The sequence below is a fragment of the Colius striatus genome, chromosome 2 (assembly GCF_028858725.1).
Source record: "Colius striatus isolate bColStr4 chromosome 2, bColStr4.1.hap1, whole genome shotgun sequence".
NCBI lineage: Eukaryota > Metazoa > Chordata > Aves > Coliiformes > Coliidae > Colius > Colius striatus.
In genome coordinates this window covers 121,090,080-121,114,742 of record NC_084760.1, presented here as the reverse complement: position 1 = coordinate 121,114,742, position 24,663 = coordinate 121,090,080, and the positions used below count along the sequence as shown (strand labels likewise).

Below are 24,663 nucleotides of genomic sequence, written 5' to 3'. Positions count from 1 at the left end.
GCCCGCCGGCAGTGCGCAGGCCCGCGGCGGCCGGCAGTGCCAGGCCGGGCCGGGAGGCCGTGCCAGGCGGGCAGCCATGTGGGTGTTCGGCTACGGCTCTCTCATCTGGAAAGTGGACTTCCCCTACGAGGAGAAGATGGTTGGGCGCATCCAGGGCTACAGCCGCCGCTTCTGGCAGGGCAGCACCGACCACCGCGGCGTGCCGGGCAAGGTGAGGCGGGCCGGGCCGGGCGGAGGGCAGCGCGGCCCCTCACCGCGGCGGCGGGGCGGCCGGGGCTCGGCGCTGCCGGGGCTCGGCGCTGCCGGCGCGGGGACGGGGCTGCGGCCGTCCGCACGGCCCCGCAGCGGGGACAGCCGCGGCGCGGAGCGGGAGCGCTGCCAGGCCGCCGGGGCTGCTCCCGTGGGCCGGGGCGCCGGCCGAGGCCGCGCACGGAGGCGCCGCAGCCGCCTGCCGGGGCACCGGCGGTGCTCAGCCTCGCCGCCACCGGCCTCCCGCAGCCCTTGCCACCGCCGCTGCTCTCGGTTAAGCTTAAAGGCACACCTTCCGAGCGACCGGCCAGCGCCGGTACAGTCTTCTCTTGCGAAGTACCGGGGTTAAGTATTTCCCCTTCGACTTCTAATTGATTTCGTCGTGGCACAAAGTATTTCCTAACGCTCGAGAATTCATTTTCTCCCGTGTTACCAATTAAAAAACCAAACCCAGACAACGTAGTTAACTTCCAAGAGGATAAGAAGGGTAATAAAATAACCATCAGTCCGTTTGAATGGCTCCAAAACAACCGAGTTAGTTAATGCAGACGTTAAGGGAAAACCCCGTCAGTGTGGGTGTCAGGCTTGGCAGAGAAAGGCCAGTTAGTAATAAGTAAAAGCCAGAAGCATTGGTCTGAGTAATTGCCTCATGGGTTTTCACTTTTTTAACTTTCAAATAACTTCTGGATGGGGAAGTAGTTACTGTTTGAAAAGAAAACAAACAAACAAAGCCAAGAAAGAGTAACTAAAACTGCAGATGTCAGCATTCCCAATTTAATGCAAACAGATATTTTTAAGCCACAGGAGCATGAATAAGTCTTACTTATTCACCCTTATTACTATCACCCTTATTACAAATAGCTCAACAAATGTTCCAAGAAACAATAGGTTACAGAAGCACTCAGCAAGTTGGACGAATGACTTTGACGTGGCAGGGCTGTTATTTACAGCTGCAGATGCTGCTCACATTTAGTCACCAGAAAAGCAAACTGATCATAAACCTATAGAAACAGACAGTCAAAGGTAGCTCTCTAACCTTTTACCTACAGGTTCAGAAAGTACTTTCTGGTATCAAAGTGTGTTTTCCAGGTGCTTGCTAAAGCAGTCATCTAACCTGCACCCTGGTAACTCCACTCTAAAAGGGGTGTAGGGCTTTAAAAGAGCTCCTCCAGAAAAGGCATCAGGGTTATTATAAAACCAAACCACACCATGCCACGTGTAGCGTGGGAGGCGTTTTCATCTAGTCCTAAAGAGCACTAGTTAAAACCTGCAACGCTGTAAAGGAACTGAATATCCAAACACACACCTCGGGTTTACTTATCTGCAAGGCAAATCGCCGTGCTTCAGGTACTAGCATGAGTGGGGCATCGAGCATTGGGCAAAACAACCCAAGTTTAGTGCAAAGAAACAAATTTGTGGGCTTGACAGGCATGTTTTCGGGTTGGAGTAGCGCTGTGCACATGCAGCTGTCCTGGTTCTGAATGGAGCCCTGAACGCTTTGCCTCCCAGGCTTTAAAGAGATATAAGTAATTAAAAAAACCCTCTAATCAGTCAGCAGAGGAAGTCTTACTCTTGGGCATAAGAGAGGAATAAAGCCCACACCAGCCAGTTTTTCTTCCTTCTTGCAGTATCTTTAGAGACCTCACTGCATTATGTCTTGCTGGGCTGGGCTACAGCAGGGACTGGCAGCCAGCAGAAACGTTGTGCAACAGCCACACCACGCTCCTGCCCACTACTATAGGCTTGGTTCCAAGAAGCTCTGATGTTTCTATGTCTGCCCCAGTCGAGACTATACCCAGAGTCATCACCTGCAGGCACACAGAGCCTCCGAACAACAACCAAACTCTGTCTTTAGATGCTTGTTTGGCCAGACCCAGGGCACAGGTCATTATTTATGCAGAGTGGTTAATGCATTTTATGTTTTATCCAAAGCACTTAGCATTAATGGAATGCACTTCTCAGCATCCACAAGTCAATACCTTTTTTCATTCCTGCAGTCCCTGAGCTGTTACTCCTGCTTGCAGGGCAAAAAACCCTTCCTCTGCATGTGCTGAGGAAACAGAGAGCTGGGACCCCCCATTTCACCACCCTGTGCTCTAAAATCTGTATAGTCCTTGCCATCAGAGATGAATGGCATCTCTGGTGGGTGAGTGACAGCTGAAGCTGGCCTTTCACCACTAACACATTTTAAACAACAGCAGTAAAGTAGTAGCCAACAAGTTAAAAATCCCTCTCCTGATACATTCTTTGCTCCACCATTCCACAGTCAGCACAGCGAAACCATACACAGCACTTCTACATACAGTGGCTGCAAGCTTTTAGTCCAAAACTCTGTTGACCTTCTCATCCTGCTTTGAACTGCTCAACTCCTACTGTAAGAAGAGGGTTACCTAGTTCTAAAGTGGTGTTTAATCATGGGGCTACATTTGATAGTTTACAAGGAACAACTGGAAAAGGTTTTGTTAGAACAGATTGAGAAGGAGGGGAAAAAAAGCTAAAAATACTTCCTGAAAAATATTAGCCACCCTCCTTGATTTGCTGTTGGCTCTCACTTGCCAGGCCTCACACTCTGCCAGCGACTGCCTTTGTTCCTGGCCCTCTGATGTGCTTAGAAAAAGAATCAGGGAAACTTGATGTGATTGATCTAGCTCCAGCAGTCTGCTCACGCTGTCCGGTGTCCAAAGGAACACATGCCGTGTTTCTGCATGCACAGGATCACTGGGTCAGCTTAAGGTGAAGTAAGTTCAAGATAATGAAAGGCTTTTAGTTTAAGTGAAATGGAGAAAAAAAGGAGGCTGGACAAGAGGATGTCCAGAGGTGCCTCCCTGCTTCTGCAAGTCCCTGATTTTCCCTGGCAGGTGCTTCCCATTGAAGGGCTGCCAGTGAGGGGCCTGGAGTGGAGAGGACAGGGATCTTCTCATAGTCCAGAGATAAAAATATGGCACAGTGCTGTAGAGCAGCAACAGGACCGAGCAAGGGGAAGAGTTTCACACTAACGAATGATGGTCACTGTTTTAAACAGGAATAGAACTGAGTCTAGGCACTGCATACAAAGCAAGGGCATTCAAAATCTCCCCTTTGTGACTGCCCTGCGTTTACCTTTGATGTTGCAGATGCTTTCCACACAGTATTTAACATCTTGTTTATCACAGTTCATCTAACACAGATCAAAAGCTGTTCTCAGAAAATATTTATACTGGACCTCAAAGACAAAGATCTTACCGAGACTGTCCTGAATTAGTTCTCTGACCCTTGCATTACTTTTTTCCCCCCTTGTTTTGATTTTGCTCATGGTTTAGGATAAAAGCCTGTTAATGAACTTTGTTGTTGTTTTAATTTTAGCCTGGAAGAGTTGTGACTCTTGTTGAAGACACTGAGGTATAGTACTCCTGCACTGTCTCTGTAGTGTACAGAATGTCCTGTTGCATTCCCAGCCTGTGTAGTCTGTTTATTTTTGCTTCATCATTCAGTTATCATCAATTAAAAGTCCCTCGAAATTTCTTGGGAGTTAAATAATGACTCTTGATTGTTTCAAAGGAATCATTCCATCTAAGAACCTGGAAGGAGTTTTGAGTCTGTTACTATCAAAGGTATATGTTAAAGTGTTTTCCAGAGTGGTCACTTCAGCTATCCATTGATAGCAGAATTTTCCTCAGTGTAGGTACAGTGCTGAGGACATGCCAGTAGCAGACCCCAGATGTTGTGTCAGAACTGTAATCTTGCCCTCCCAGAAGAAAAACCGAAACAAACCAAGATTACACTGCAGTGATAAGAGAAGGAGTCACCCTTGCCTTACTTTTTCTCGCTACACAGATAAAGTGCTGAAGGAATTCAATGCCACAGCTGTGCTTCTGGTTTCTAAGTACTATTGCGCAATTAGCTCCTGGTTAGAGAAAAGGGTCATTGGCCCCAGTCTGTGGCCTTGCTTCTCTTTTGACCTTCCCCCTGGGTCTCACTTGGTGCAAGGAAGGTGTTTGCAAGGGGCATGCTGTGGCTGTGGAGGGAGGGGAGATGAAACAAGGCCTAGGCTTACTGTCACGTAAGCTGTGGGAAAACCAAGATTTTTCTGCTTCTACAAGTACCTAGGCTTATATTTTACCCGTGTCTAATCCCGTTTGATAGTAAAGAAGCTGTCCTTACAACTACCCATGATTTTACTTAGGGATCTTACCCCCTAAAAAGCTCTCCTTTGGGGCCCACACCCAGCAGCAAGCTCTGTTCTGGCACCTTGCTGCAGGTAGTAGTGCCTCCAGAGGCAGGAGGGCAGGAAGGATGGACACAGGGACACCAGGCTGTCATAACCAGAGGGTGGCTCTTTTGGTGGCGGTTAGGTTTTATTTTGCTAACCTACACAATTACAACATCACTGTCTTACTGGTCTATTTTCCTGAAACAGCAGCCACAAAGAGAGGTAAGTTCAGCAGCGATCAGTAAACTTCAACTGTGCTTCTGCAGTTAGCAAAACCAGCAAAATGGGGTGCTCTGTCTCTCATTGTGATTTTCTGTACCCTTCTAGCAAGGGGTTTTCCACGTTACTGGACTGCAGGGTACCATTATGTTACACAGGTGCCTAAACTGACAAAGAGTGGTTATGTTTGTTGTCGCCCACTTTGTATCGTTAAGCAAACTTATCTGTTACCATGAAAACTTTTCCCCCCCTTAGCCAACCACTTTGGTTTGCTTGGGTTTTTTCCCCTTTTCTCCAGAATCTGTTCAGATAATCACCCTTTACACATAAACATTAAGCAATGTGACAAGCTTGCTTGAGTGTCCATTTTCAATAGTGATATGCATATTGCAGCTTGGGGACATCTAGTTGAGAGAGTTCTTTTTACTTGCTCCATCTGCCTTTCCTCCACAGGTAAGGGGAAACCACACAGAAAACAAACATCACACTCCTTGTCAGATTTCTGGTTATAACTTTCCATCATCTGAAACAGGAATTGCCTCTACTGGCCATAGCATATAAAATCCTGTCACCACCTACAAAGGATGTGAGTGAAAATGACTCCTCATTTTTTTCGAGAAAATGCCTTAGACAAGCATATGGTCTGATTGCAAATTCCTCCTTAGTAGCCCACACCAAGGTTGTTTAATGAGAAAATGTTTTGTAAGCAAGGCCTCAGCATTAGCAAGAAAGTGGGTATCAATCTGCAGAACTGCCATTTTGACTGGATACTTCCTAAATGAGGCAGCCCATTTAGTTTGAGACTCCTTCTACAAACAGGGCACGAACAGACTCAGAATGGAAGAACATACACTTCTTTAAGAGAGTTTTACCTAAATATAACAGGACTACATTAATCTCTATGCATCCTGCTAAACACTGCTTGGACTTTCTTTGCTTGTATCCTCCCACAGGGATGTGTATGGGGTGTCGCTTACAGACTGCCAGCTGGACAGGAAGGTGAGGTAAAGGCATACCTGGACTTCAGAGAGAAAGGAGGCTACAGGACTACAACTGTCAGCTTCTATCCCAAAGACTCCTCAGTGAAACCGTTTGATGTTCTGCTATACATTGGAACTTGTGACAACCCAAACTACCTGGGTCCAGCGCCTCTAGAAGAAATTGCTGAACAGATTCTGAACTCAGTTGGTCCCAGTGGAAGAAACACAGAATACCTGTTTGAACTCGCTAATTCCATCAGAAATCTCGTACCAGAGGATGCAGATGAGCACCTCTTCTCCTTAGAGAGACTAGTAAAGGAACTTTTGGAAAAGCATCAAAACCTAAATTGTCTATAAACAGCCTTCTTACTTGTAATGGCTTTGCCTCATCTGCAGAGGAATGGTTTTGTTGCACAATGGGTGTATGGCTTGGAGGCACGTTTCTCTGTACTACGCTGTCTAATTTATTTTCATGCTGCATTCAAAGTCTTAGTTGGTTATTAAAGCACACTTACAAAAATCATTCTTTCAGCAGTCTACAGAAAGGGGAGCAGGGGAAGTGTTTTAGGTTTGAATTTGGTGTGTTGGGTTTTTATCCAAAGACTGCATCTTTATGAAAATCTGGCAAGGGACACTTAAGCTTCTCTTTTGTGTGAAGATTTATTTATTATTGTTATTATTTTAGGCTTTAAAAAAATCTGTAGGATGTTTTTAATCTTCAAATCTGCATCCAGATGGAACTCCCACTGACTTAAGCAACAGTTCTTTCTGATTCATGACCACAGGTGTGGAGCTAGTGCAGCTAAAGAGATAAACATTGAGTAGCTGCAAATTACGTAGTGAATGCACAGTAGAACATTTATATCAATGTTCAGCTTGGCTGAAATTAAGTTAGTCCAATGAATCTGTCATCCTTTATATATTGGTTAGTCCTTAAAGGCAGATGATAAACCATTTCATTGTCAAGAAATTAATTCTTTCCCTTGTCTCCTTACATCAAGCCCCTGAAAACTGAAGCACAAGGCACTTGGGCACAAAGAAGCTGTAACGTATCAGTGCCTCATTTTATTTACCAATAGAAAGAATAAAGTCAAAAGAGGATGATTTGAAGTGACAATGCAGCAAGAATGTTTAGAAACTCATTTTTTTAAAATACTTCCCTCAAGACTTACCCTTCTTCCTTAAAACAGGGCAGGGGGTGCCACACTCAGTCCAAAAACATCAGCCAGGATTCCCTCTGTCAAACTCTAACTAATTTAAGCACTGTGTTAGGGCACTGTGACTATGTATGGCTCTACATTTTGTGTCTTGGATTACATTCAGGACATGGTTGGTTCATTGACTTTCCAGACTCATCAAACTTGCAATAATGCCTGTAACACAGGTTCCAGTTTGTACACACAACTTCAGCACAATAAAAACACATCCCATTTACTAATGGTGCTGGGAAAACCAATTTCCAGAAGTGTTATGTTTATTTACAGTGTGTCCATGTTAGGATGGACATCAATTTTAATTGTACCTTGTTACAAAATGCTGCAAGATCTAATGGTGCAAAGCGATGTACAAGAGCCAGCTGCTATCATCCAGTCTTAAACTGTGTCAACATCAGGAATTAATTAAAGGACCAGAAACACACTGTTATTGCTGCTGTATGGGATTGGAGCCATGACTCTTCCTGCAGCTGCAATTGCCAACAAAAGCCCAGCATGCTTTCAGACCTACTCCTCACCACAAAAAAATAACACACCCTTTTTATATGGCATATATGCTTCTTTCCCCCCCCCCTTACTGGGCAAAGGTGTAAATTTGTGACACGTTTCATTACACAACCACACACACACAGCTACTTCTCAACTTGTTTCCAAACAGTGTTTGGAAAAACCCGAATCCTACAGCTCCCCCAGCTGATCTATTGCTGTATGACGCCTCTGTGCAACAAAAGCTCTTAGGAGGTGCTTTTGCACTCTGCACAGCCGAGCTACTTACTGGCAGAGGAGACAAGAGGACAGTAAGCTTCTGGCAGGACCCTGCATCTTGACTTTCTACTGTCCAAGTACGTCATTGTCACCAGATCAGAAAAAGACTATTTTTTCAAGTAACCAGGCTTCTATAGCAGTCTTCCACAGAAGCTGGACATTAACCACACATTCACTTTGATGACCAGCTACAGTAGAGCCTCAAGTATCCAACTTCACACTCCCTCAGTATTCCTGTATTGAAGTCATTTCCTTGCTCCTCTGCCTTTCTATTCAAGTAGCTTCCCTTCCCTTGTTACCCTCCTTTGTCGCAGACAAATGTCTTGTCTGAATTCTTTTGATCTTTTACAACTTAGGTCTCTTCTCTGCAGGCATTCTGGCATTTTCCTCTCATTGTGCCCGTGCTTGAACTGGAAGGATTCTTCTCCCAGTACAGCCGTATCTACTTTGATATCACTTTAAAAGGAAAAGAAATTACACCCTTCAACAAGAAAACTGTTCTCACTTATATTATTTCCATCTGGAAATTGTTCGTCTCTTCATAGCAAGAGCCAGCCAAGGGATTACAGACCACCTACTTCAACAATTCACACTCTGCCAGGGGCTGCCCAACATAAACACGAAATTGAACGCACACATCACTGCCAGCAAAACAGCAAAGAGCAGAGCAGAACAAGGGATCTTAAACCAAACCACCTGAATTTGCAACACAGCACCCAGGGTTACCTTCCTCTCCATCATTGGCATTGCTCCTGGTATCACCTGCTTTCTCTGCCTTCAAACAGTTCTCCCATTAAACATTTCGGTGCCCACTCTGCCCATTAGGGTTTATTATGAGCCACTATACAGTGCCAAAATATTACTGTTATCCCCTTATGTCACCTCATTGCCAACCACAAAGCAGATAATAAACTGCCTCACTCTTCTCCTCCCTCCAGAATCTCCCTTTCACGCCAGCTGCATCTCAACTTATAATTGATTCAAGATAAAAACACTTCATTGTCTTTACAGCAACATTAAACTGTGTTCCTTACCTTTTGGCGTCTTCCAGACTTGCTCTGTACCACAGAACCTTGTAGGTGCTATTCCATCCGTAAAGACTGGTAGAAAAAAAGAGGAAATCCCATCACAATTGAAGCACAGGGGTGCACCAGCACCTCCTACTCCATCCATGCCAAAGCCCATGGTGATTGCCCATCCCCTCGCTGCCAAACCCTTCAACTCATTTCTGCAGCACCCACTAGTGCTGGCATACACCTCAGGGACAGGGTGGCTCTTTTGGAATTACTTCCACAGGCTCCAGGATGGAAGAGGTGGAGCAAAAGCTCCAGGAGCAGGAGCAAGACCTGCTGCGAAGCTCATCCTGGTTAGTACCTGACACACTCAGAACTGAGGGACTGCAATGGCAGAGTATGGGACTTTCCTAACAGCCTGCGCTAAATCAGCTACAGAGCCACTGTGGCTTCAGCCAATACCCCTCCCTGCCTCAGGGACTGATATACCAGCCCCCAGGAGTCCATACTCACCCCCACCACAAAGAATCAACCCTCTCCTCTCACAGAGACTGATACATCTTCCCTCACACACCAGGACCAATACACCCCACACACACCTTCCCTCACATACTGGGACCAGTACACCCCACACACACCTTCCCCACACACAGGGGCCAATACACCCCACACACACCTTCCCCACACACAGGGACCAATACACCCCACACACACCTTCCCCACACACAGGGACCAATACACCCCACACACACCTTCCCTCACATACCGGGACCAGTACACCCCACACACACCTTCCCTCACACACAGGGACCAATACACCCCACACACACCTTCCCCACACACAGGGACCAATACACCCCACACACACCTTCCCTCACATACCGGGACCAGTACACCCCACACACACCTTCCCTCACACACAGGGGCCAATACACCCCACACACACCTTCCCCACACACAGGGGCTGATAGACCCCACACACACCTTCCCTCACACACAGGGACCAATACACCCCACACACACCTTCCCCACACACAGGGACCAATACACCCCACACACACCTTCCCTCACATACCGGGACCAGTACACCCCACACACACCTTCCCTCACACACAGGGGCCAATACACCCCACACACACCTTCCCCACACACAGAGGCCGATATACCCCCCACACACCTCCCCTCACACACAGGGGCCGATAGACCCCACACACACCTTCCCTCACACACAGGGGCCAATACACCCCACACACACCTTCCCCACACACAGGGGCCAATACACCCCACACACACCTTCCCTCACACACAGGGGCCAATACACCCCCCACACACCATCCCTCACACACAGGGGCCAATACACCCCCCACACACCTTCCCTCACACACAGGGGCCAATACACCCCACACACACCTTCCCTCACACACAGGGGCCAATACACCCCACACACACCATCCCTCACACACAGGGGCCAATACACCCCACACACACCTTCCCTCACACACAGGGGCCAATACACCCCACACACACCTTCCCTCACACACAGGGGCCAATACACCCCACACACACCTTCCCTCACACACAGGGGCCAATACACCCCACACACACCTTCCCTCACACACAGGGGCCAATACACCCCCCACACACCATCCCTCACACACAGGGGCCAATACACCCCACACACACCTTCCCTCACACACAGGGGCCAATACACCCCACACACACCTTCCCTCACACACAGGGGCCAATACACCCCACACACACCTTCCCCACACACAGAGGCCGATATACCCCCCACACACCTCCACTCACACACAGGGGCTGATAGACCCCACACACACCTTCCCTCACACACAGGGGCCAATACACCCCACACACACCTTCCCCACACACAGAGGCCGATATACCCCCCACACACCTCCCCTCACACACAGGGGCTGATAGACCCCACACACACCTTCCCTCACACACACCTCCCCTCACACACAGGGGCCGACTCAGCCCACACACACCTTCCTTCACATACTGGGACCAACACACCCCACACACATCTCCCCTCACACACACATCTCCCCTCACACACACATCTCCCCTCACACACACATCTCCCCCCACACACACATCTCCCCCCACACACACATCTCCCCTCACACACACATCTCCCCCCACACACACATCTCCCCCCACACACACATCTCCCCCCACACACACATCTCCCCCCACACACACATCTCCCCCCACACACACATCTCCCCCCACACACACATCTCCCCCCACACACACTTTCCCTCACACACCGGGGCGAATACACCCCACACACACCTTCCCTTCCCTCACATTCAAAGGCCGATACACCCCACACACACCTTCCCTCACACACCTCTCCCCTCACACACACCTCCCCTCACACACACCTCTCCCCTCACACACACCTCTCCCCTCACACACACCTCTCCCCTCACACACACCTCTCCCCTCACACACACCTCTCCCCTCACACACACCTCTCCCCTCACACACAGGGGCCGATACACCCCACACACACCTTCCTTCACATACTGGGACCAATACACTCCCCACACATCTCCCCTCACACACACATCTCCCCTCACACACCCCACACACACCTTCCTTCACATACTGGGACCAACACACCCCACACACACCTCCCCTCACACACAGGATCCCACGCACTCCCCACACCTCCCCTCACCTCACCGGGGCCGATCCGCACACGCTCCTTTCCCGGTGCCAGGGCCGCTCCGCTCCCGGGCGCCTGGAGGCCCGCGGGCGCCGGTGCCGGGCCCGGCCGCGCAGCTCTCCCCCAGCGGCGCCGGCGCCGCGCGCTCCCGCCAAGCGCCGGCTGCCCCGGATGTGGCGGCGGCGCGGCCCCGGCGGAAGCAGACGTGGCGGCGCGGCCCGCCCTCGCTGCGCCGCTCCCCGCCGGGCTCGCTCCGCGCCGCCGCCGGCCGGCATGAGGGGGTGGCGGCTGCGGGCCCCGGCCGCGCCGCGGGCGCTGCTGTGCGGGCTGCTGGCGGCCGTGGCCGTGGCGGAAGGCGGCCGCGCTGTCCCTCAGCTCAGCGACGACATCCCCTTCAGGGTGAACTGGCCCGGCACCGAGTTCAGCCTGGTCGGTAGCGCGGCGGGGGCGGGGGTGAGGGGTCCCCCGGCGCTCCCCCGCTGCAGCAGCGCGGCGGCGGCAGCCTCCTGCTCAGCGCTTTGCTGCTGAACGGCTGCGCCCGGGGGGCTGGCGGCGGGGCGAGCAGGGGCTGCCGGCACGCAGCGGCACCGAGGGGTAGGCCGTGGGCACGGACCCGGAGGGGAGGAAGGAGATATCCCTGGGAAATGTGTCCTGGAGTCGGTGCGGGAGCGGCAGCTGCAGGGTGTAATGGGACGGAGGGGGCTGCTTCAAGAGTCTGAAGGGGTGGAAGGGACCTGGAAAGGTGGAGGAGGGCAGGAACGTGGCTGGAGGCACAAAGATGGAAGCAAAGGAGAAGGCAAGCAAATACTGGGACGCTTAAATGCCAGAGCCCAGTTTTGTCATAGAATGAAACCCCAGGAAACAGTCGTGGGCCACCTGCCCTGTGAATTAAGTGCACTGCTCACCAACTCTGGGGTACTTCTAGCAAGCAGCATTAAAAATAACTTCACCTGACTAACCTGGAGGTTGGCTGGTTCTTTTAGCCTACAACTGGTGTCCTGTACAAAGAGGATAACTACATTATAATGACCACTGTGGATAAAGAAAAATACAAGTGTATACTTCCCCTGATAGCAAGTGGCAACGAGGTAAGTTCAGTCACGTCATCCTTGTAATGAGAAACTGTGGACAAGTTACTTTGCTGCTTCAGAATACCTCTTTTCTTTCCCCTGTGTAGAAAGGGAATAATCCAGAGAACGCTTCACAGTTGATGGCAGATGCCTTCAGTTTGTGTTGTGTACTAAATAAGTGGGGCCAACCTGAGGAATCCTCAAGCCCTTATTAGGCAGCAGACGATTGCTGTAGTGTTGTGTTTACTGCTGGGTCTGTCACTGATGGGGAAAGCCAGGTACTGGATGTAACATGCTCCTCTTCTAGGCCAGTAAACAACTACAAAGGTTGTTAACAGCGCTGTCACGTCACTGTGTCTGCAAATACCATCCTAGTAGTGCTGCTCCCACCAGTCCTTTTCATTGTCTGTCATTGCTTGGAAAGCTGAGTGCACAGTCTGGGGCTTAATTTTGGTTTTAGATGTGTATCCATCTGCTCATCTCTAGGAGAGGAGGTAGATTAAGGAGGCCTTTGTTGGGGTTGATCGTTAATCATTTGTACCACCAGCCAGCTCCTTCCAAGCAGGAAATAATCACAGCATCTCAAGGGCTGGAAGGGACCTGGGAAGCTCATCCAGTGCAACCCCCCTGCCAGAGCAAGACCACCTAGAGTAGGGCACACAGGAGCTCGTCCAGCTGGGTGTGAATGTCTCCAGGGAGGGAGACTCCACAGCCCATCTGGGCAGCCCCTGCCAGGGAGCTTTTGTACCTTTTAGTTTTGCAATACATAATGTTTTGTAATTGCAAATGAATATTAACTAACCAGCCTGCTCTTGGTTGTAATGTAATGAAATATCCTTCTGTTCTAGGAAGAAGAAAAGGACTATAAAGGCCCCACTCCAGGAGAATTGCTGGAACCTCTATTTAAGCAAAGCAGCTGTTCATATAGAGTATGTTTCTTCAGTGTTGGTAATTCAAATGCTAATCAGGAGTCTGCAATCCAGCCCATGTCAAGGTTTGGTGGAGTGGTAGTGTCTACTGTAGATCTCAGCATTCCAATAAATTGGGTTGCTATAGGAGCAGTTAAAAAAGCTGTGGATTTAAACCCCCAACTCGCAGGAGCCTAAACCACAATGTGTGACAGTCACACCAAAACCAAACGGGACTTGAGAGATTCTGAAAGCCTTCCAGTCTGTGTCAGCTGTCAAGGCTCAAGTCTTGCATCACAAAGCAAGTCTAACACCAGACAGGCTGGTACTGAGAAACAGAGACAGCAAAAGTGGCCACATTTCATACCTGCCCACATCCAACACGAGGCTCTGAGGAAGGGAGGGTGGGTCAAGCACAACTGGTGAAGAGCCCCTGTCTAGGGTGGTTGCCAAAACCATTCTGCACTGAGTCACTGCAGCTTAGCCCCAGTGGTGTGGGGGCACATTTAGGCTTTCCACCTTACTGCAGTGTTTCCCCTTTGTTTTGTCTGTGTGAGAGTGAAGGAAACTGCTTGGTGTGTTTGGAACCTCATCAAAACGCTTGGGCAACGCCAAGACCGTTCGGGGTGCTCTCGTTTCTGAGGGTGCCCAAGGCCACCTGCTTGGGCTGCATTTCCCTCTTGCAAAAGCCAGATCTTTTGGTGGGGAGGGATAATGTATCTTAATCAGGTTTTGTTTAAAGCCAGGCTTTGTTTGTTTTCCAGATTGAATCTTACTGGACGTACGAGGTCTGCCACGGGAAACACATCCGGCAGTACCACGAGGAGAAGGAAACGGGGCAGGTGGGCTCCTTACAATTGCCTACTCTCAACCCCCTTTGTTTTTTCCACTGGCACCTTCATGCTTAACTCCTCTAGAAGACTTGAACTCCTGCACATTGGAAAAAAACAGTGTGGAAAGAGGGAACTGAAATCTGTTTTAACTTCTTTTGATTGTAGAAAATAAACATCCAAGAATACTATCTGGGGAATATGATGCTAAAGAGCCCATTATCAGAACCAGGTTTGTCTTAGATTATTTTATCTTGATGATGCTAATTTAATTCTCTGCCTTTTAATGATTACTGTCTGAGAAATATGCTGTAGAAAACTGATTCCCAGTGCAACACAGTAACAGTTTGCAGATTACTTTCTTTGCTTACAGGATGTGTGGTTGGCAGTTCCCTTCCAGCACCTTACCTTGCAGCACAGAATCTCAAGGGCTGGAAGGGACCTTTAGAGACCATCCAGTGCAACCCCCCTGCCAGAGCAAGAGCACCTAGAGTAGGTCACACAGGAACTTGTCTGGGTGGGTTTGGAATGTCCCCAGAGAAGGAGACTCCAAAGCCCATCTGGGCAGCCCCTTCCTGTGCTCCCTCACCTCAACAAGGAACAAGTTTTCCCTTGTGCTTCTTTGGAACTCAGGCTGCAGTTTAGAATAACTCACTTTCTGAGCACTTTGGGTTTTTTGGCCGTGAGCTGTTGTATATGCTGGAAATTCTGTGGTTGTACCTGCCAGAACTGACCTCCCTGGGTGAGCACTTCAGCAGTACATTAATCCAAAGACTTATAAAAACCCCCATGCTAAGAGGTCATTCATCAGAGGAACAGAAACAATAGAAAAAGCACACTCTAGTAGAGGTTTTTTAAACCCTAGGCTAGTGTGCAAAAGGTGGGCACCACCATTGTTCTCTTCCTCCAAAATGATTAACTGCAATGCCTCAGTCTTGGAGGGGATTTAGAGCTGTTAATCCCCTTCCTTTGAGTTCCTGCCTGCAGCCTTCAGTGAGGTATCTTAGTCCTGAAAAGAACCACAGCTTCAGAAACTGCATTGTTTGGCATTTGGTTACCAGTGAGTTACAGCTCCTGTTTGTGCTCTCACTAATCCTGTGCAGAGATGCCTAATCCTAGATGCTGCTGTACAGAAAACAACATGTTTGAGGTACCAGTTGTGTGGGGATAGATGCTCAAGTTACGTGTGGTGATACCTGAAGCCATCATACCCGAGTCTTTTAGGCTGTGGAGCCTCTGTCCTGGCTGCTTGGGTGGCAGACTGTGCTCTTTCTATGCTTCCCATACAGCAATTCACACCATGTCTCTCACAAAACAACACAGAATGTTTCTCAGACCACCTTGAGCCAGAGCCACAGGTGTGATAAAACTTGGAACAGCTGAATGGGGGGCAGCAAAGCAGGGGGTGGCCTTTTGCTCCCCTGATTCTGAGTGGAGTCCAGCCTCCCTTTGGAATGAGTGCTCAGCTACCCATCGCTGAACAACAGTCTTCTTCTCCCAGACTGGCCTTGTCGTGGTGCTAGGGCTGGATTTAGCCTGTCCTACATACTCAGAATTGTTATAAGGTGATGCTAACTCACATTTTGTTGTTTGCTTTGGGCTCCAGGTCACGGTTTATTTCCTTTCTGTCCTCTTTTTGCACCTGCAAGTTCCTGAAACCGTCTCTTGGGCAGTGTACACACAAAGCACTTGCAAATACACAAAGCACACAAACTCCTCTGTGTCTGATTTCATCTGATGCCAAGTTCACAGACTTTATGCTTACCTCTTTCTTAATTATTCCCTAGATCCAGAAGAGAAGGACAATTCAAAGGAGACTGCAAAAGAGGCAAGTGAAAAACATCTCTGTTCTAACTTTTGCTGTCAATAGTGGAGGCAATTTATGTATCTGATGAGTTGATGTAATTAGTCCCCTACAGAAATGAGCATCAAGAAAAGAAACTGTTCCTGAGCTGCACTCCTGGTTATCAGTCCCAGCTCAGAAACCTTATGTAGTCTAGCTTGGGAAATTTCTAGTGAAAAGCAAAGTAGGTGAGACACAGAAGAGTGTCAGGTCCCTGAGCACAGAAGGCACCACTGCCCTTCAGCACAGAGCCTCATCTGTTGTGCACTGAGAACCTTTCCCAGCTCAAGCAACACGGGTAGAAAAAGGCCTAGTGTGTGGGGTCCAGCATGGCACTGGCACTAACAGAACTTCTGGTACCCAGGAACTTGAGCTGCTTCCAAGACAGGAGCATTATTAATTTCTGAAGTGGAAGCTGGATGAAACACATGAAGGATAAATGTCAACAGGGTGAACATGGCTGGCTTGATGCTCCCCCAACCAGCTGCTTTTGCACTCAGAGCCCAGGTGGCTCGAGGCCTTTGTCTGGTGCTGTGCTAGAAACCTAGAACATGTTTGGATGTTGTAGAACTGCTGGTTTCAATGCAGTCCTGCTGGCTCTGCACAGTGTGACCATATCTTGCATTGCAGAAGAGTCAAAGGAGCTTTACTGTGGCTCTTAACTTCTACTTTCTTTCACCTAGATACCCACAAAAAACATAGAAGGGCAGATGACCCCCTACTATCCTGTGGAAATGGGAAATGGCACACCTTGCAGCCTGAGACAAAACCTCCCCAGATCAAGCACAGTGATGTACATCTGTCACCCAGAAGCTAAACACGAGATCCTTTCAGTGGCAGAAGTGACCACCTGCGAATATGAAGTGGTTATATTGACACCTCTGTTGTGCAACCATCCTAAATATAGGTACAGTGCATGAATGACATTGACCCTGTCTCTTCTTAGTTTATGGTTTCAAAGTCTTGGGGGACCACCTTCATGGTATGCAAAGCCTGCAGATTGCCTTTGTGCATTAAAGGTGTGCACAGACTTCAACTTCTCTAAACTCAGGAAGCAAAAGTATGTTGAGCCATAACCTTCACATTTATTTCAGCATACTCCCAACTGAAGGAGCTCCCACCTGCTTGTCCTGCTTTGTTGTCTCACCTCCAGCTGTAGAAATCATTTTCACGTGGAAAATTCACCATTTCAGCTTTGTTTTCCAGAATTCAGGTTTAGGAGCCGTTCAGGGGCCTGGTTTGATGTATTTTCCTGCTCCCTGAGTTGCACCAAAGTATCCTCAAAGGGATGCCCTTACTCTCAACAGTACAGACTTCTGACTTTTCAGGGGGTGTAGACAGAGCTGCAAAGAGAGTGTGACACACAAATGGGGGGAATCACAGGGAGGAGTTTGAATTTCCCATGAACACTGATGTCAGAACAAGTTGAGTTCTCACCCATCACTGTTCTGAAAGAGAAAACAAAGCCTGATGGGCCTCATCCTCAGCCCTACACTTCATAAACACTTTCCAGTGGGGCTAAATAAGCAACTGTAATTGTAAACTGTAATAAGCAACGTATCACTGACTTGTCTGGGCAGGTTCAGAGCTTCCCCTGTGAATGACATCTTCTGCCAGTCTCTGCCAGGATCCCCACTCAAACCCCACAACCTGGAGCAGCTGGAGAAGCAGCAAGAAATGCTGAAGGTGCCATTCCGCAGGGTGAAGGAGGTAGGCTTTGTTCCACTCTCAAGACACAAAGGGGTTTCTTCTGTGTTCTGACAGCTCCAATTTTGAGTTCCAAGGTGTAAATCCTCTTGTCCAACCTTGTAACACCGTGCTGGTCATTCAGATGGTCTGCAAGCTTGGTGACATCGTCTGTAGCAGCTTATTTGGAAGGGAAACAAAGCAAATCAGTTTGGGCTACTCATTTAACACTTCTGTAGCCTACAGTTGACACACATGTGACATTCCTGACTTTCTCTTTCTTCAGCTGTGCTGAAGACAGGGAAGACAAAATGCTGTTGTGCTCTTTACCACAGCCTGCTTTGCTTACACGTGGCACAAAGCTGCTTAATGCTAAGGCTTTTCAAGGGACACAGGGAACCCAGGTGGGTGTATCTCTGTGCACTTTGATTTCAGGAAGAAATGCATCTGACAAAAGAAGAGAAGTTTTCTGCCATTCATAAGCCTGTTGCTGTTGGAAGCCACCAACTGCTGACTGTGGGGACAACCCACATCTCCAAACTGACCGACGACCAACTGATAAAGGAATTCCTCAGTGGCTCCTACTGCTTCCATGGGGTGAGGAATAAAGCAAGGTGTGATAAAGTAGCTGCTCCCTAGTTTGCACGTCCTGGTTTTCTGTCAACTCTGGATAGCTGCATTCTTACAGACATCATCATTGCAATAAGTGCCTTTCCCTGCATTGATGCAATGCAAAGTCTGTGCCAGAACTTCAACCTTTGTGCTGAAATTCCTTTGTTTGAGCAGACAGTGAAATGAAAGCAGGCGCTGAGAACTGCTCACTGCTGGTTTTGTTAAGGAGAGGCACAACCTGGTAACACTTTTGAGAGGACAGCTTGCAGAGGAAAGGCAGCTGAAGGTTTCCCTGTCTTTGGAAGAGGACAGTGTTTCTGGGAAAGCTGATGTGGGGGTGGTACAAACAGCACCAGGAGTTCAGTCCTGTGGTTGCTGAAACTCATTTCTCCCATCCCTCACCTATGACAATGAGTCTAGTCAGAGAGTCTCTCTCAGTGCAAACCTGGAATCCCCATATCCAATTAACAGCTATGGAGTTGTACAGCTGAAATAGCTGGTGGCCCAGGGTGTGGAGGGGGTTGTTTTGGGGTGCTCTTTGGTGTGGTGCTGAGATGATCCCTGTCCCTAGGGCGTCGGCTGGTGGAAGTACGAATTCTGCTATGGAAAATATGTTCATCAGTACCATGAGGTATGTTCAGGGGGTGTGGGAAAAGGGTGTGAGAAGCTGCCTGCAGTTGGCAACCAGAAGCATCCTTTTCTTGGCTGAGCAACATCTTGGGCTGAAGAAGTGGGATTTCAGAATAGAAGTGCTCTGTATGCAGGGGGTGCAGGCACCGTGTCAGCGACAGGCACAGCTCACACTGACATGGGGGTGGACTGGGAATGCTTTTCTGGTCTCTGCAACACTTCAGCAGCTCACACAGCCTTGGGGGCTGTTCTGAAGAGACCATCAGCCCAAACCTTGACCCCAACAGAAGATGAGATGTAGTTTGTCCCAGGTGCAGGAACATGTTCTGTAGAGAGCAGCAGACGTGCCCTAGCAATGCCATTATACACCTCAGTAACTATCCTGACTGCTGATCCCATACTATGAGGTGTAATTACCAGCTTTTCCCTTTTCAGGACAAGGAGAGTGGCAAGACTTCAGTGGTGGTGGGTACCTGGAGCAGGGAGGAGCACATTGAGTGGTCCAGGAGGAATGCTGCTAGAACCTACTCGCTGAGGGAGGACGGCACGCAGAGCGTTCGGTACGTCACTGCCCTGCCTGAGCCCAGGCTGCTCCTCACACACCAGGGCCCTCCTGCACCACAGCACCGTCCCCTTTGCAAACCATAAACTGTCAAGATCAGTCTGTATCAGTTTGAGTTCCTCCCCCCCTCCAAAGACAATGCAACACCACAAAAGGTAACTCACACCTCAGATACGACACAGAGACATCCTCCAGTACTGAGCAAGTGTGAGCTGCTGCAGGGACTGACACACAGCACGTTGCTTCTCCAGGGTGTGTGTGCTGGAGTGAGGTGTTTGAAGATTGAGGAGGTGCTGTATCATAGAATCCTATAGAATGGTAGGGGTTGGAAGGGATCTTTAGACATCATCTAAGTCCACCCCCCCGCAGAAGCAGGTCCCCGTAGATCAGGTCACACAGGAACACGTCCAGGTGGGTCTTGCCAACCTCTGGAGAAGGAGCCTGCACACCCTGGGCCAGGGCTCCCTCACCTGAACAGTAAAACAGCTTTTCCTTGTGCTTAAATGGAACTTCTTGTATCATACAAAGTAGCTGCTTGCTCAAAAACTGTGTTTCATGTTTCCAACCCTTTTTGTTGCAATGCTCTGTGGCAGGATGGTGTCTCATTTCTATGGCAATGGAGATGTGTGTGACCTAACAGACAAGCCAAGGCAGGTGACTGTGAAGTTGAAGTAAGTTTGAAGCTGCTTTTGGTAAACTGATGTTTTGTGTCTCTGCTTCCCATGCCAGAGGGGAAAGCCTCTGTGGTCCTTGGAAAGCAATGACTGCTAGCTTTGTCAAAATGGTGTGGGGACTGGGGAAATACATGTGTTGGCCTTGTGCTTGTTCCATGCTAAACACCACAACCTTTCTCTTTCAGATGTAAAGAGTCTGATTCCCCTCATGCTGTGACCATCTACATGTTAGAGCCTCACTCTTGCCAGTACATCCTTGGGGTACGTAAAGAGGCAGGTGAATTCCCCAGCATCAGGGGCCAGCTAGCACAGCACAAGCTCTTGCCAAAGCTGATCAGTGATTTCATAGTCTTTAATCTCTTCTTTTCAAGGTGGAGTCTCCAGTCATCTGCAAAATCCTGGACACAGCAGATGAACACGGGCTGCTGTCCGTGCCCAGCTGAAGCCCTGCCAGCCACTCCTCCGGGTCCCCTGGGGGACATCCCTGCTGGGACAGCACACAGCCAGGGAGCAGCTTTCAGCCAGCCAGCCTCACCAGCAGAGTTCAATGAGGGACTTGGGAACCACTTTGTGTATAACTATGTGTATATAAGAGGTTATGGAGAAACTTTTAATGATTAAAATCTTGTCTTGCACGTCCTGCTGGGCTGGTGTATGACACAGTGCACAGCCAGCAGTCAGGCCTAAAGGAGCAGCTTTAAAAAGGCAAAATTAACAAGCTCTGGCTTCAAAGGAGGGGTCCAGCTGCCACCAGACTGAGGAAGAGAACCAATGCTTCTGGCTCAGGAGCCTGCAGCAGCTGCTACAGCACCAATCACCGTTGCTCTGCCCACACCCAGCTGGTACCTCGTTTGGACTGCTTGGAGCTGTAGTAATATCACAGCCCTTCCTCCCAGTACCCTTCTCCCCTTCAGCTGCTCATTCTTCCCCCAGCCTGGGCTGCTTTCCAGGACTCTTTTTTTTGGTAAGATTAACACTGTCCAATTCATCTGAATGTATCTGGCTGAACATTCTCCCTGCCACACCTCAGATGTGCTGCTTTGCTAAGCTACCCTCCCAGGGATGCCCAACTCCATGTTTTGTGGCAGTGAGACAGGCTTCTTACCTGTGCTGAGCCAGGCTGCTGTCTGGGGAGCTGTCCTCTCAGTGACAGTGGGACATCCAGGGCAGGGACACTGCTGGGATGGAGCTCTCTTCTCTTCTGTAGTGTGGCTGCCTCACAAGTAAGGTTTTTGGTACAGGCACGTGAAGTTTTAGGTCTGCTGGCAATGTACAGTCCTAGAAGATCATTGAAATGTTACTCAGCAGTGTCTCAAGACTGTAAAAGAGCAGTTCTTACATAGGTAAGGAATTTGGATTGCCAAGGCCTGGTTTGCAGCCACCCCCCACCCTGCCCCTGAGGATTTCCTGCCCTCAGGAGAACACAGGGGGGAGCTGGCAGAAAGTCAGTCCCAGGCTTTTTCCAGGTGTGCCATCAAATCACAGAATGCACATGTTCTGAGCAGGAATTGCTCCAAAGCACAGATGGGACCACAGGCCCAGCATGTGGAAGGAGGCCAGAAAGGGTGAGTTTACAGCTGAGAGAGCTTATTGACTGCACTGGCTTAGTTGAGTTCCACCATGGTGTAAGTTGTGCCTGGATGTCTGTGCTGGAAGGGGCAGGAGCAGGGCAGTGTGTGTGTGGCCATGGGCACATGGCTCTAAGCCCACTACACTTCCTCTTGCCTTGTGCAAGGGACAGGATTTCACAACTGATGTCAGACAGAAATGTGCTAACCCTTTGGCATGTGATTAGTCAGACACTACCCAGAATATCCCCTGAAGCTGACAGACTGGTGCAATGGAACACATTTCTTCATCCCTGGAGACAAAAAAAGGCCCAGAGCAGCAGCAGGATGAGACAGCATTTCAATTCCAAGCCATTGGTTCCTGCCCACACCTTTATTGCCCATTGCAGTGGGCCAGAGGAAATGGAAAGGGGGAAAAGAGTCTTTTACTGAGTTGGGAGGTTCTTTTTCCCTGGCAGAGAGGCCTCTACCCAGACATTTTTCCCCCCTCATCTTGTGATACAAAAAAGCTGAGAGTGATACAACTTCTAATGCTGTTTTTCAGCAGCAGCTTTTAGAGAAGACATGAAAGCAGTGTGCTCTGGACTTCAGATCTTTAACTTAGCTTCCCTACAGGTCCTATACTTGCCTCAGCAGTCAGCTGGACTCATCTTCCCATCAAGCACCCAGCAAGAGGTGGTGTGACTCTGGACCTTGCAGTGAAGGTTGTCTTTTGCCACACTCAAGCAACTGTTGCACAACCTGCAAAGCTGCAGGAATGGCTCCCAGCCTTGGAGGAGTGCTTTGGAGCAGCACCCTTACCTCTTGTCTGCCTTGACCCCAGGTCTGGCCTGTCAGAGGCCTCACACACTCAGTGTACAGCATCAGAGATACATCCCCATGTCAACACACTGTAAGAAAAATCAATAGCTGTTTGGCCTCAGCTAACCTGCCTCTGCAGTGGGCTGCTGAATCCTCTCTTCGTGGCTCTGGCAGCAGGTGCAAGGATCAGATTTGTGCAGTTCCCTTGGGAGAGCTTTCTTCTGAATCAAGGCTGCCCCACATCTACTTGGCTGTCCTTTGGCAAGGCAGCAGAGGCCCCAGGTTTGATGTGGATGTACCTGCCATTGATGTCCCAAGGCAGACAGTGGCGTGGGCTGGGACGGGGTCAGGCTGCCTCAGCATCCAGGGGGCTTGCTCATGCTTAAAAGGGAAGAGAACCCAGAGCATGCCAAGCCTTCCTGCACACGCCTTGGGTGTGGTAATGACATCAGGGGACAAGATAAGAATAGTTTGCAGAAGGTAAGGAACTCCACTTCCCTGCACAGCACAGATGTGTGATGTGGAAGATGGGGAAGCACCCTGGCTTTGACTAAGCAGCTCTGGCCCCTAAGGCCAACTTTTGCCATTTGAAGAGCAAACCACACTGTTGCCAAACCCACTAAATCTGGACTTGGTGGTTCTCCATACCCCTGCAGCCTCTGCTTTCTCCCACACAGGAAGCAACACTCCCACAGATGTTGTGACCCTGTCTCCAATCTGCTCACAAGCATATGAATCCACAAAGAGACCAGGCTTTGCTCTGAGGCCTTCTCCCACCTCTCCCTGACCAACAGCTGACCATGGAAGTGGGAGTGAGGGGAGAAGAGACACACCAAAAAAACCCAACAGACCATGAGAAATAACTAATGCTCTGAATTGCACACTTGAAACGTGCACTTGAGAGTAACTTGCTGCTTTGACCCTCTCCCAGAGAAAGCCTGAGCTGCAGGAACGTGTCAGTACCAAAACCAAAGCCTCTTCTGGCATGTGGAAAGCCCAAAGCAGAACTGAATGGTGGATCTGCTTAGATTTGTGCACAAGATGCAGGTTTGCTTCTCAGCCTGAGAGGGAGGGAGGGAGGGAGGTTTTCACACTCACTTAAGAGCCAGCAACATGGAAAATTGTGTGGCTGGCAGGGAGCAAAGTGGCAGGAAAGGTACTGATAGCATCTGCAATTAGTCAATGGAGTTACATCAAAGGAAAGAACCCCTGAGAAAGTGAAACGTGCCACCTATCCAGGTTATTTACTGCTAGAACAGTTCAAAGAATGAGCTGGTTCAGGTCCCAGAGCAGAGGTTTTATGCCCATGGAAAGAACAAATATCAGCACCAAGCACTTAATGTACCTGCACAGGAAGGTCCCAAGCTCACTTGTGGGGTCCTCCTGTGGAACCCAGAGCAGTGCTCACCTCCTGCCATGACCTGCTGACTGAACATCAGACAGGGAAATCAGAAGTGGCTGCAGAAGGTGAGAGTCATGTCATTGCTGTGCCTTCATTTGCCTTTCCAAAGACACTGCTCACAGGCTGCAGCCCTCAGCCAAGAGGCATTCCTTTTAGAGCTTATTTCTTATTGTCAGTTAAAGTCACAGATTATCAATTAGCTGCAAGGCAGGATGAAGGAGCAGAGGGCCTGCTTCTGTAAGACACCTGCACAGCTGATGGATGGGTCTGAGAGGGGGCAGTGGCTCAGCATGCAAAGCAACACGGTCCCTGGGAAGTTTCGTTTAGCTAAAGGAGTGAATTAAGGTGCTGTGTGGTACAGAAAGGCAGGGCATTATCCCCTCTGCCTGGGCAGAGGCAGACAAGTGCATTTCCTGGTCACAAATACCCTGTGTGTATAGCTATACAGCTAGCACTTAGGGTTTTCATCCAGCACCCTAATCTAAGCCTGCTTTAATAAGAGAAGTCCCTTAGAGGTCTGTCTCCTGGAGGCTGGTGTCCACCCTCTCTGCATCTGAGCAGGTCTTGCACAGCTTCAGCTCTCCTCCCTTAATCACATTTCCAGTGCTGTGCTGGATGAAACAAACATCAGCATAGTGCCAGCACAACACATGGGCAGAACAAATACCCAAATAACACTCTCCCAGTTTGTCAGTTCCAGCCACAATTCACACAGCCAGGTCGGAGACATTTTCCCACAGCCCTGTGCTA

General features: G+C 49.3%; 4 protein-coding genes across 14 annotated transcripts in view; 2 read left to right on the top strand and 2 right to left on the bottom strand.

Annotated features, from left to right (window-relative positions):
- Positions 1-11,450, bottom strand: part of ASB3 (ankyrin repeat and SOCS box containing 3) — a 29,254-nt gene extending 17,804 nt beyond the window's left edge. For 3 of the 5 annotated variants that reach the window (XM_061989358.1, XM_061989360.1, XM_061989364.1), the window contains exons 1-2: positions 11,340-11,450; positions 8,651-8,716 (exon numbers count right to left, since the gene is read on the bottom strand). The gene's annotated coding sequence lies outside the window, so the exon portion shown is untranslated. The remainder of the gene's footprint in view (positions 1-8,650; positions 8,717-11,339) is intronic. The other 2 variants (XM_061989359.1, XM_061989361.1) reach the window with 1 other exon arrangement.
- CHAC2 (ChaC glutathione specific gamma-glutamylcyclotransferase 2) lies at positions 25-6,160 on the top strand. Of its 2 annotated transcripts, XM_061989366.1 has the most exons (3): positions 25-211; positions 3,592-3,627; positions 5,611-6,160. In XM_061989366.1, the coding sequence occupies exons 1-3, from the start codon at positions 77-79 to the stop codon at positions 5,992-5,994; spliced, it is 555 nt and encodes a 184-aa protein (XP_061845350.1). In that variant the 5' UTR covers positions 25-76; the 3' UTR covers positions 5,995-6,160. The 2 variants fall into 2 exon arrangements, with proteins under 2 accessions (XP_061845350.1, XP_061845351.1); XM_061989367.1 differs by lacking the exon at positions 3,592-3,627.
- Positions 11,451-11,581: 131 nt separating the features above from the next.
- On the top strand, positions 11,582-20,777 carry ERLEC1 (endoplasmic reticulum lectin 1). The gene is made up of 14 exons (XM_061989350.1): positions 11,582-11,756; positions 12,311-12,415; positions 13,246-13,326; positions 14,070-14,147; positions 14,304-14,367; positions 15,923-15,963; positions 16,662-16,885; positions 17,559-17,688; positions 18,100-18,261; positions 18,848-18,907; positions 19,342-19,466; positions 20,062-20,139; positions 20,328-20,403; positions 20,514-20,777. The coding sequence occupies exons 1-14, from the start codon at positions 11,601-11,603 to the stop codon at positions 20,583-20,585; spliced, it is 1,452 nt and encodes a 483-aa protein (XP_061845334.1). The 5' UTR covers positions 11,582-11,600; the 3' UTR covers positions 20,586-20,777.
- PSME4 (proteasome activator subunit 4) overlaps positions 17,044-24,663 on the bottom strand; it is a 90,231-nt gene continuing 82,611 nt past the window's right edge. For 5 of the 6 annotated variants that reach the window (XM_061989346.1, XM_061989341.1, XM_061989343.1 and 2 more), the window contains 2 exons: positions 21,248-21,420; positions 17,044-17,844 (listed from right to left, as the gene is read on the bottom strand). The gene's annotated coding sequence lies outside the window, so the exon portion shown is untranslated. Of the gene's footprint in view, positions 17,845-21,247; positions 21,421-23,856; positions 23,940-24,663 lie in introns of all 6 variants that reach the window. The other variant, XM_061989345.1, reaches the window with a different exon arrangement.